An 11999-nucleotide genomic window follows, 5' to 3' on the forward strand; every position below is an offset into this window, starting at 1 on the left:
CGGGTGGACTTACCTGCTGCCGCGCCCGCACGTGCGAGCCTTCCAGACCCGCCCGAGTGCCCGAGGCCGGGGTGGCCGGCGCGCACGTGACCGCGCCCCAACCCCGCCCCGCGCGTGCGCCCTGCCAGGCGCCCCATTGTTGGCCGCGCGCGCGCGTCACGGGGGCGGGGCCGGGGCGGGGCGGGCGGCCCGAGGGAGGGCGGCGGGAGGGAAGGAGCGTCCGCGCCGCCGCCGCCGCCGCCGCCGCGAGCCCCGCCGCCGCCGCCGCCTAGGAGCAAGAAGAGTCGCGCCGCCGCCGCGCCGCCCGCGGCCCGGAGCAGCCCCGCGCCGCCGCGCCCCGCCGCTGGATGCCGGCGGCCGGCGGCCCAGCTCTCAGAGGCGGAGGGCGGCGGCGCGGGCGGCGGCGGCGGCGGCGCGGGCGGCCGGCGGCCGAGAGGCGAGGGCGCGGGCCCGAGCGCTAGCGCCATGCCCGGCTCCGTCGGCCAGCCCGACGGCGGCGGGGGCGCGGCCTGCGGCGACCCCAGCCCGTGCCCCCCGGCGCCGTCCGCGCCCGAAGGCGCGGAGGAGGCCGCGCCCGCGCCCCGGCCGCCGCCCGAGCCCGACGACGCGGCCGCTGCGCTGCGCCTGGCGCTGGACCAGCTCTCGGTGCTGGGGCTGGGCGGCGCTGGTGGCCGCGACGAGGAGGGGGCGGCCGCGGACGGCGGGGACGGCGGGGCCGCGGCCGAGCCTGCACCCCCGGACAGGTCCGAAGTGGCCGTGGCCCCGGGCCCGCTGCCGGAACCCGACGTGAGCCCCCCGCCGCCCCGGCCGTCGCCGCCCGACGTGTTCGCGGGCTTTGCGCCCCACCCCGCAGCCCTGGGCCCCGCGACACTGCTGGCAGAGCAGATGAGCGTGATTGGCAGCCGTAAGAAGAGCGTGAACATGACCGAGTGCGTGCCGGTGCCCAGCTCCGAGCATGTCGCCGAGATCGTGGGGCGCCAGGGTGAGTGGCCGCCTTGGGGGACGCCGCCCCGGGGGGGTCCCCGCGCCGCTGCTCCGGGGACAGGGCCGCCCCAGCCCAGCTCGCGGCCACGCCCCGCGTGGGCTCGGGCCTCAGTGGCCGCCTGTGCGCCTTTGTCTTGCCGCCGGCCGCGGGAGAAAGTTCAGCGCAGCCTGCGCTCTTCCCCTGCGCGATTCGGCCCCGTCGCTGCCTTTGTCCCGGCACCTCCATCCCCGAAGGGCCCCCGTGTGCGGCGCCGCTGCCTAGGCCCTGGGCTATGCCATCCGGGGACCAGGGCCGGTCGGGTGGGGGTCGTTTCACACCCCAGACAGGCATGGGGAGTGCCCACTCGGGGTGGGGGGGGCGCTCAGGCAGGGTCAGAAGATAAGTTTGGCTGCACAAAGAGGGTACACCCTGACTTGCCAGCCCGGGGATCCTGCTGGGGGTGGGGCACAGCACAGGATGAGAGAGGGTCCCACCCTCCTCTCAGGGCGAGTCAGGAATTTAGGGTGTGTAGAAGGAACAGCTATAAAAGCGGTTCCTGGGGTACAACCCCATGGCCCTGGCCTGGCAGGCCGGCGGGCAGCGGGCCCTGGATGTGAAGGTCTGGGTAGCAGTATTGCCCGAGCGCCCCTGTGGCCGCCCCATTGTTCTCTTTGTTAGAGAGCCAGGCTGAGATTTGCAGGGTGACATCAGGCCGGCCGCCGCTCATTGGCCCTGGAGCTAAGGGGCGGGCGGAGGGTGGTGGGCAGTGCCGGGCCCAGCACACACCCACCCACCCTGTTAGCCGGCCTGCCCACCGGCCTCAACTTTCTCCTGCCTTTCTGCCCACATCTCTTGTTCCCTACTGGCTGCCTGTGGTCAGCCAGGTTCTAGAACTTGGGGTGGGGCCTGGGCGGGGCTTAAGGTGGGGCTTGCAGGACTCTCCTGGGTTGGGGGTCCTGGCCTCTGCACCCTCGGGAACAGGAGCCAGAGAAGGGTGGGGGTGGCTTGAATTACAAAGTGACCTGTCCCCCTCACTGCCTCCACAGGGAGGGGACCACAGGGATGGTCTGGACACGGCCCTCTCATACTTCCGGGTGGGTGGGGTGGCTCGGCCAGCAAGCCCTCCAGTCATTCATTTGTCCTTTCCATGTGTGGACAAAGGAAGGCAAAGCATAGTGCCGTCAGGAGTGAGAGTGAGGAAAGGGGACGCGTCACTCTGGACAGGCACAGCTAGACCTAGACCAGACAGTTCCACTCTGATACTCTTACTGCCTTCCTGTTTAGGCCCTCCATGTCCCTGACCCTATTCCCCATAAATGCCCCAGAACGTGTAATAAGACAGTTGCCATGTACTGAGTGCCCGGAAATCTGCAAACGGGCAGGCATGGAAAGTGAGGCCTGGGGGTCATTTGCCCAACGTCACTAGGCTGAACTGCGAAGCACTGGAGCGGGAGGGAATGTTTCGTGTGAATATGCGTGTCTTGGCACCCAAGGCTCCTTTCAGAGAGGCCTCACTACGTGGGTGGCGGTGGGAGTCGGGCAGAGGACATTGGACCCCTGGCCTTGGGCTGAGCAGAGTGGTGTCTGGGAGGTGGAGGAGCAAACCTGGGGTCTCGAGCTCCACCCTCACCTCCTCGGTGTGCATTTGGGACCCAGTTGTTGGGTGCCAGCCTTGCAGTGGCACACAGCAAGGCAGGCTCTGGGAGTAGAGTGGGCCCTGACAGTTCACCCTGTAGAATGGGGTGACCCTGAGCAAATGAGAACCCCCTCTCTGTGGTGGGGAGACAGCACCTCCCTCGGGGTTTTTGTGTGGATTCTTAAGCAGGAGGCTGGTTCTAATCCTGGGCTGCCACCCAGTAGCCACCCTGCCAGAGGGGTGCTGGGTACCAGGGAGGGGGCGTGGGTGCCGGATGGGACGCATCGCCCCAGCTCCAGTACCATCTGTGGCCCCCATCCTCCCCGCCTGGTGCTCACGTACACCCTGGGAGACTGTCCCAGCACCACCCGCTCCCCTCCTCCAGTCACGCACCCCTCGCTCCCCCCTGTGGATTCCTGGACACCAACACTGCCCTGTCTTACTGCTCAGGCTCTCCCCAGTGTAGGGAGCATAGCCTGCCCTGACTCGCATTTCTGTCAAACTCAAAGTCCAGGGCTACCCCTCCCCCAGAGGGCACTGAAGGAGGAGGCAGCTGGAGGCGGGGCAGGGCTGGGATTTGAACCCTGGTCTCCTTGACTATTCTCTCCCTGCAGGGAGCAGGGGTGGCCCAGGACAGAACTGCCACCTTCCAAAGCTCCAGGGTTGGTGGTGGCAGGAGCCAGCACCATTCTACAGGAAGGAATAGTGGGGACTCCGAGAGGATGTGGGGTGGGCCTCTCCCTCCAGCCGGTCAGCAAGGCCATCTGGGAGGCTGTCGCACACTGGCCATGGGTGATGTTGGGCCCGCCCCTCCCTGCTTGCCATCCATGTCCTGGACCCTGGGCTTGGTCACTGGGCCTTCAGCACCACACAGCAGTGCCTGCTGTACCTTCTGGAAGGAGGGAATGAGTAATGCTAAAGGCAGAGGTGGGGCCCACAGCCCTGGGTCCCCTCCACCGTTGTCAGGCTGAGGACCACGGCCTGGGGCTGTTCCTGCTTGGCTGGACCCCTCCACTCCCCCAGGAGCCCCATCCCCAGGGGCATCAGGTACTCTTTCTGGTGGCCAGGGACACTGCAGGGGGTTAGGGTCCAGGCCTTGGTGTTCCTGTCTGTCCGCTGTGGGGCATACAGAGGGGTGCCCGGACCTCCTGGTATTGGCAAGTGTAGACCTGCCCTGCCTGTGTAGGAGCGTTCTATGTCCCTGTGTCACAGACAAGCTAGCTTCCCCGCAGACCACCATGCTGTGACGCGGCCCAACCAGGACTGCAGCCCACTTTGGCCCCGCTTAATTGTGGGAACTTGTCCCAGCCCTGCCCTGCTTCCGGAACACTCCCCACTGTCACACAGCTGGAGCGCTCCCCCGGCCCGTCCTCCTTCCCAGGGCGGCCCCCTCTGCCCCGTTCCCACCGCCTTGACGTTTCCTTGATTACTGTAGCTTGTGGTCACCCGTGGGGCCTGGTTCTCTTGGTGCCCAGCACACGAGTGTGACCAGGACCCCAGAACAGGGTCATATGAGTGATGGGAGGCAAAAGATTGTCCCCATCTAGGCTCTCCTGGGGGTTCTCAGCCTCCCACTTTGAGGGGAGGGTCCAGCTGCAGTGGAGTGGGGTTTGCTGGGACCTGGGGCAGGACAGAGCTAGCCATGGAGGTGGTCACCACATTCCCAGGTACACCCTGCACTGAGTTGGAATCCGGGGGGCAGTGCTCAGGAATCTACATTTCAGCCTGTGCCCACTGATGGATGGCAGGGCTCAGCCCCGTCACAACCCATTCTTGCCACACTGCGTCATCCCCACTGGGGAGAGGGAGAGCTGTGGCCGGCGCCACTCATGGATCCCAGTTTCCTGGACGGGGCAGTCCCACCCCTTCAAGCTCTGCCCCCTCCCAGGGCCTTGGTGTGGGTGGGGTTTGGGGGCCAACGGGTGTCACAGCTGAAGTGCAGTCAGTGAATTGGGGTCCTCTCAGGCCCTGAGGACTCCACCCAAGGGGAAGCTGCATGGTCCCTCTCCTGCCCTTACCCACCCAAGAGACCAAACACATCGACACCGCGTTTCACAGCCTGGCCGGCTCCAGCCTCGTCCAGCTCTATGCGCTTGGGAACGAGGCCCGCTTTTCCATCTGTGCAAAGAGCCAGTGGAGGGCCCGGATCCCCTGCCCCTTCTCTGGGCCTTGCTCCCCTCCCCTCAGTGTGGCTTTGCTAGAAGCGAACATCTCAGGTGAAGGTGTAATAGACACCCTTGAGACCCACAAGGGCTGGGTGTCTGCCTGGGGCCAGGCCCCGCGTCTATGAAGCTGGGCATTTCAGCCCTCCTTGAGGAAGCTGAGGCTCAGGAAGTTTCCCTCAAGGGCCCAGAGTAACCCCAAGTACCCAGCCCTTAGAACACAGTCCCCCAGCCTCGGGGCATTCAGAAAGTCAGACATAGTGTAAGCAGAAACTGGAATCGAGCTGAGGTCTGGCCCAGTCAGGATGGGCTTCTTAGAGGAGGAAAGGGCACCAGGTTTCAGTTTGGTGCAGAGAACGTAGAGGAATGGGGGTGGGAGAAGGTCGTGTGGGGACAGCATGGCCAGGGCAGGGAGCAGCTACAGGAGAGAGGCAGGACTCGTGTGTGATTTGAAAGCCCCCTCACCCCAGCTTCCAAGTAGGGAGGGGACCATCTGGACAGGAGTGGAGCCAGCAGGGCGGAGTGGGTTGTCGGGTGCCGTTGAGGCAACGCAGCTATGGGGGATGAGTGGCCCAGGACCCAGGAGGTGGGGGGGGCCTGGAGATGAAGGAAGGCAGCCACTCTGGGAGATTTCTGACCCCTATTCAACTGTCTTGCTTTTGCTCAAAGTCGTGGGTGGGGGGCTGCTGTCTTCCTTGGCTGGGGTGAGGCCTCCCAGGGACACTCCGTGCTGAGCAGCCCCCCTAGCCCAGGCCCCACCTCCTTGATTCCTTCCTGGGCAAACCCCTAGTCCAACTAACTTTGTATCTTCTATGATGAAGTTAGCAACAGTTATTTCTCTCAATGCCACTGTCTTGTATGAACACAATATCCCTGTGTCCCTCTAGCCTCCACAGAGCCTGGGGGTCTCCCAGACTATTAGAAGGCCTTGTGGCTGGGGGGGCTGGTTATCAGGGAACCTGGGCAGGTGCCGCCATCAGAGACCCTGCATGATTGACCCCCATCTCCCTCAGACATTCCTGCACCCCTCCACAGGTTGGGACCCCACATCCTAGCCCAGACAGTGAGGATGAGCCACAATGCCATGTCACTGCGTGTTCCCAAGCATCGCTCAGAGGCCAGGACCACCCAGACCTTTGGAAATGTCCTGAGTTCAGGCCCAGGAGTCTGGCTGGGACCTTGGCTCCCCTTGGGATAGGAGGGTCACTTGGTCAGAAGGAAATCACAGGTGGCTACCACAATCTGAACCTGTTTCCCTGCCCATCAGGTGGGGAGTTGGTGCCAGAGGGTCTGTGTTCATGTCCTAGGACTGACATAAACTGGATGACTTGAAACAATAGAAATTTATTCTCAAACAGTTCTGGAAGGTGGAAATCTGAAATCAAGGTGTTGGCAGGGCCATGCTCCCTCCAGAGGGTTTAGGGGACAGTCTGTCCCATGCTCTCCCAGCTGCTGGTGAGACTGCCAGGCGTGCTACGGCCCTTGGCTGGTAGCTACGTCACTCCAACCCCTGCCTCCCTTGTCACATGGCTGTCTTCTGCGTGTCTGGGTCCCTCCTCCTCTAAGGACACCAGTCAGGGGATTCAGCCCCACCCCACCGTGGCTTTATCTAATTACATCTGTGGAGACCTTATTTCCAAATAAGATTCCATTCTGAGGGTCTGGGTGGACATCAGTTTTGGGAGACGCTCTTCAACTCACAATGGAGTCTTCCTTGCCTTCTTGCTTTTTTGCCAACTCTGGGGTACCCAGGACCAGAGGTGAAACTGAGGCACGGGGGAGGGGGGACAGGATGTGTGGCTGAGATTAAAGCCTGCAGAGGTTACAACCCACGTGTGGGGGCTCCTGGCTGGCTGGCCCCTGCAGCCGCTGCCCTGGCAGGGCTTTCCAGGTCAGAGGTCCCTGTCCTCACTGTGTTCCCCCTCCCCTCTAGGGTGCAAGATCAAGGCTCTGCGCGCCAAGACAAACACATACATCAAGACGCCAGTGCGCGGGGAGGAGCCTGTCTTCATCGTGACTGGCCGGAAGGAGGACGTGGAGATGGCCAAGCGTGAGATCCTGTCGGCCGCCGAGCACTTCTCCGTCATCCGCGCCACTCGCAGCAAGGCGGGCGGGCTGCCCGGCGCAGCCCAGGGCCCGCCCAACCTCCCGGGACAGACCACCATCCAGGTGCGCGTGCCCTACCGCGTGGTGGGGCTGGTGGTGGGGCCCAAGGGCGCCACCATCAAGCGCATCCAGCAGCGGACGCACACATACATCGTGACGCCAGGGCGTGACAAGGAGCCAGTGTTCGCCGTGACGGGCATGCCTGAGAACGTGGACCGGGCACGCGAGGAGATCGAGGCACACATCACGCTGCGCACCGGTGCCTTCACTGACGCAGGCCCCGACAGCGACTTCCACGCTAATGGCACCGATGTCTGCTTGGACTTGCTCGGGGCGGCTGCGGGCCTCTGGTCCAAGACCCCCAACCCAGGGCGGCGGCCCCCCGTACCCACAGCCAGCCTCCGTGGGGACAGTGCCCTGGGTGCCCCGGGGGCAGCCGAGGCCTTCTACCCGGGCAGCCGTGGGGGTCCACCCGTGCCAGACACGGGCCCCACCAGTCCCTACGGTGGTTCAGGTAACGGGGGTTTCACCTTTGGCGGCGACGGCCCGGGGGCCCCCACGGGACCCCCTGCTCCTGAGGACTGTGACTTTGGCTTCGACTTCCTGGCACTGGACCTGACTGTGCCTGCCGCAGCCACCATCTGGGCCCCTTTCGAGCGCACTGCACCCCTGCCGGCCTTCAGCAGCTGCTCAGCCGTCAACGGGGCCCCCGCGCCGCCCACCCCAGGTGTCCGGCGCAGCAGTGGGGCTGGCACCCCGCGACACTCGCCCACGCTGCCCGAGCCCGGCGGCCTGGGCCTGGAGCTTCCGCTGACCCGCCGCCCCGCACCTGACCCGGTGGGCGTTCTGCCCTGGAGGCCCCCGCAGGGCTCCCTCTCATCTTTCTCCAGTAGTGGCAGCTTCTCCGCGGCCTCCTCCTGCCCCTCCCTGGACTCCAGCACCTCCGAAAGCCGCAAGCCCTCAGCCACAGCGTGCCCCGGGTCTGCGGCCCCGGCCTCCGCCCCAGCCCTGGCGCGGGAGTGCGTGGTATGCGCCGAGGGCGAGGTGATGGCAGCGCTCGTACCTTGCGGCCACAATCTCTTTTGCATGGACTGCGCCGTGCGCATCTGCGGCAAGAGCGAGCCTGAGTGCCCCGCCTGCCGCACGCCCGCCACCCAGGCCATTCATATCTTTTCCTAGCGGGTCACCTCACCGCGCCCGCGGCTGCCAGGGTTGTCCGTGGGTGCAGGGTGTGGACTCACGCACTCTCTGGGCCTGGGTGGGGGAATAGAGGGGGGGCGGGGCGGAGGGGTGGGCAGCGTGGCCAGTGTTTACAGACAAGCTTTAACTCCGGTCCCAGGCGTGGAGACAACGACCCGGTGGCCCAGTGGCACCTCAGTTCTTAAATAACAGTATTGAGTCGACAGGTTAAAATAAACCAGAGAGAAAAGGTCTGTTGCACTTTTTATTTGAGACACCCCCGTCCCCCAGGGTGATCTTTTTAAGAAAAAAACACCACGATTTTTACAATCGGTTGTCCTTTTCTATGGCGTGGATTTATGATCTGACAGTGTTGTTTTCAGGCGGTCTCAGCCTCTGCAGAAAGTTCCACCAGGAGGATGGCGACATTTTTATTCCCTTTTTGGGGCTAACCTGTCACCCTTTTGTATGTCAGTCCCCGACCAGGTCAGAGGGGGCGGGGCGGGGTGAGGCGCATCCCAACCGGAGGTTTCTAAGTTTTTTTTAATTATTAATCCCCTTCTGCTGTGGTTTATGTTGTCAGTTTTTACATTTTTTTAAATTGTTTTTTTTAAACTTTTACTTTTTACCTCTTGTGTATATGTAGCGAATTTATAGGGAAATATGTACTTTATGGAATAAATTTTAAAAACTAAAATATATTTTATTTTAAAGTAACGGACCTTTAATCTTACACAGCTAAATTACTGATTATATATTTGCTGAGCTGACTTAAGGGTTCAGAAAATTGTATCAAGAGTTTTATTTTTTGACTCCAAAGCCTTCTTAATAAAGTCTTTTTACTACATGTGAGCCCTTGGTGTGGTGTGGGGCCGTCGGCATGGGGGAGGGGCTCTCAGACCCAGCTCCTGGGCACCCCCACCTTCCAGATAAATTAGGGAGGGCCCAGCATACACCCATTCCAGGCTCTTCTGTAGGCCCCGCGCTGTGCCCTGTTCCGGATGAGGGCATCCAGCCTGTAGGGGGCGGTGGTCCAGCCAGGTCCCTCTTTCCTGAGGCTCAGGTCCTACACATCCCTGGAGATGGCCAAGTGTGAGGCCAGCCATGGCCACTGTGGAGTTGGCAGTGCCAGGCGGTCTTCCAGGGCACCTGCCACAGACCTGGCCCAACTCTGTGCTGGGGCGGGCTCCCACCCCCCAACGGACCGGGTCCACTTGCCGTACACATGGGGAAACAGGCTGGGAATCTGCCTCCTGCAATGGGTCGTAATGATTCCCAGTCCCCAAAGGATACCTGAATGATGATCCACAGGTATCGGCCCCCACTCACCTTTGGTCTAGTTGGGAGCAGATGACCTGGCCCGGACGGTTCTTCAGGGCTCAGGTTGGCTCTGAGGCGAGGACTGCGGTACCAGAGGTTCGACTGTCAGTGGTCGGTGGGCACCAAAGTTCTGAAGGGTATAAGAGAGCCCTGGAATGTAGGGCGGGTGCGGTGTGGGGTATAATGACAAAGAAGTGCCCAGACGCCAGGGTCCCCATACGCTGCTGGCCTGAGGAAAGAGTAATGAGGAAGGATCTGGGGTACAGAGCCCACTAAGCAAGCTAGGAGGCATAGCAGAGGCAGTCTGGAGGGCTTCCAGGAGGAGGCAAGGGGCTTGGCACAAGACGTCAGGTGGGGCAACAGGAAGGGACAGGAGAGCAGCCACAGATGGACAAGGAACCTCAGGACAGTGAAACCAGTGAGTGGCAGTCACCTCAGGCCCTATGGCTGAGTGGAAGGACACGGAAGGCCAAACCCGGTCCCAGGCCACAGAGCACAATGTAGGTCTTGAAGAACCAAACACACTGGGTGTTCTACCCTAGCCCTGCCTGGAATTTATCCATCTGTAAATCGGGGTGCTCCCATATCCACACTCCTTAACTCTGGTGAAGCTCAGGGGTGGTACAGTGTGTTTAATCGTTGCCCCAAAAGATAGGTCCCCTGGAACCTGTGATTGGGACCTTATTTGGAAAAGGGATTCTTTGCAGATATAATTAAGGATCTTGAGATGAAGTCATCCTGGATTGGAGTGGCCGTAAGTCCGATGATGAGTGTCCTTGTGAGAGAAGAGGAGAGACAGACTCGCAGAGGGCGATTTCCGACTCAAACATATAGACGGCTGTATAACGATGGTGAGGAGGAGGCAGATGAGGCCACAGCCCAAGGGAAGCCTGGAGCACCCTGCGCTGGGAGAGGCAGGAAGGACCCTCTCCTGGAGCCTCCGGAGGAAGCCCAGCCTTGCCACACCTTGGGTTTGGATTTCTGCTCTCTAGCGCAGTAAGAGAACAAACTCCTATTGTTTTAAGCTACCCACTTAGTGGCGATTGGCTCCAGCAGTCATGGGAGAGCCACATGGGTGGGTGCGCAATGCTTAACCCCCGGCCTGGCCCACAGTGAATAGGTGGAGTTCCACAGGCTACAGCCAGACTGCCGGAGGCAGCGGAGGCTGCAGGGAGGCCAGGCTGTGGGGGCCACAGAAAGAAAGAGAAAGAGCAGTCCCTAGCGGCCTAGGGGTCAAGAGGGGTGGGAGTGAGTTCTTGGGAAGGAGGTGGGGGCTGGAGTCTGAGCAAGGGTCCCGAAGGGAGTGGGCACTGTGGCATGGGTGGGGGGTGCGGGGGGGTGTCTGGGGTCTGCAAGGAGTTAAAGGGTATTTTTGGGTGGCTTTGCCTCTGGACAGCCACGTGTGAGAAAGCTTGTCATTTTGCTGCAGTAATCTGAAGAGAGAAGAGGCATCTCACAAGTGCCCTGGGTGCTGGAGAGTTCAGCAGAGGGGACGGGAATGAGGTGCCTGGATGACCGGTGAGGGTCACGCCTGGTGCTTGGGCCCAAATCCAATGTGGCCAGAGCTCTCTCAAGGGGTTTCTGAGAGATGCAATACTAAACGGGGGTGGGGCCCCAAACCAGGGGCAGGTCTGTGCCCCACGCTGTTCAGAGAACTTGCTGCGGAGGACTTTCCAGAACGATTTGGGGGTTGTGCTCTCACCCGCTCCACCTCCCTCTGGGGGCTTGTGAAACTGATAAGACGGAGGCCAGACTGCTGTGGCCCTCAGGGCGAGGTGGCCACAGGTGGGTTCTGGAGGTTGCCATTTGAGGCCCTGGATCCAGCCAAGCCCCTTAGGGATGACTGCCCAAAGCCTCCTCCTTTGTCAAAGCCACAGGGAGTTGGAGCAACTCACGCTCGTAGCCACCTGCCGCGTCTGCGTCCCCAGCCAGGGAGCTTCAAAGTGGGTTTTTTCACAGCAAAACCGCCTGCCCTGTGCAGGTAGCTTTTCCACGTCTCTGCACACTCAGAGAAGCCAAAGTCTGAAGCGTGACCAGTGTCCTGGACGCAAGCTGTCACTTTGTCACTTCTCTTTGTTGATTCGCAGGCTCGGCACAGCCTACGTCACCCCGGACCCTCCCCTTTACTAGGAGAAAGCCACACTGGTTCATGCTGGGCTTCCCAACAGAATTTAAATGTCAATAGTCACTTGTGGCTGGTGGCTCCTGTATTGGACAGCAACTCTCTAGAATGTTCCAGTCCAGCATGGTCCAGTAGAACTTTGTGCAGTGATGAGAAACTTCTAGATTTGCACTGTCATGCAGGGTCTCTGCTCCCGCTCCCCACATAAGAATGCAGGACACGGTAAGGCCAAAAAGGAACACCCACGGAGCCACAGATAGGGGAGTCCAGCTGGCGGCTGGATCCCCACTGTCCGCAACCCGCCATCCTAACTGCAATCCGCGCTTGCTCGCTCAGCCACCATCTTCTTGCTAGCCCCCAATTCTTTCTGCTAGCGTAGCCACGGCAGTTATATTAGTGGCCAATGGCTCACTGGTTACAGCTGACGGCCAACTAGCGACAGCTGATGGCCATCCAATCACAGTTGATGGCCATTTACTACCTGAGCCAGCACCTTTCTATGTGAGGCCG

The 11999-nt window shown here is 61.6% G+C and overlaps 1 protein-coding gene across 1 annotated transcript; it reads left to right on the forward strand.

Annotated features, from left to right (window-relative positions):
* Positions 1 to 465: 465 nt before the first annotated feature.
* Positions 466 to 8899, forward strand: MEX3D (mex-3 RNA binding family member D; the record flags this gene model as incomplete). Its single annotated transcript, XM_081077251.1, has 2 exons — positions 466 to 982; positions 6696 to 8899. The coding sequence occupies 2 exons, from the start codon at positions 466 to 468 to the stop codon at positions 8045 to 8047; spliced, it is 1869 nt and encodes a 622-aa protein (XP_080933377.1). The 3' UTR covers positions 8048 to 8899.
* Between the last annotated feature and the right edge of the window lie 3100 nt (positions 8900 to 11999).

Source organism: Rhinolophus hipposideros (genome assembly GCF_964194185.1).
Source record: "Rhinolophus hipposideros genome assembly, chromosome: 16".
In the NCBI taxonomy this organism is placed as follows: domain Eukaryota; kingdom Metazoa; phylum Chordata; class Mammalia; order Chiroptera; family Rhinolophidae; genus Rhinolophus; species Rhinolophus hipposideros.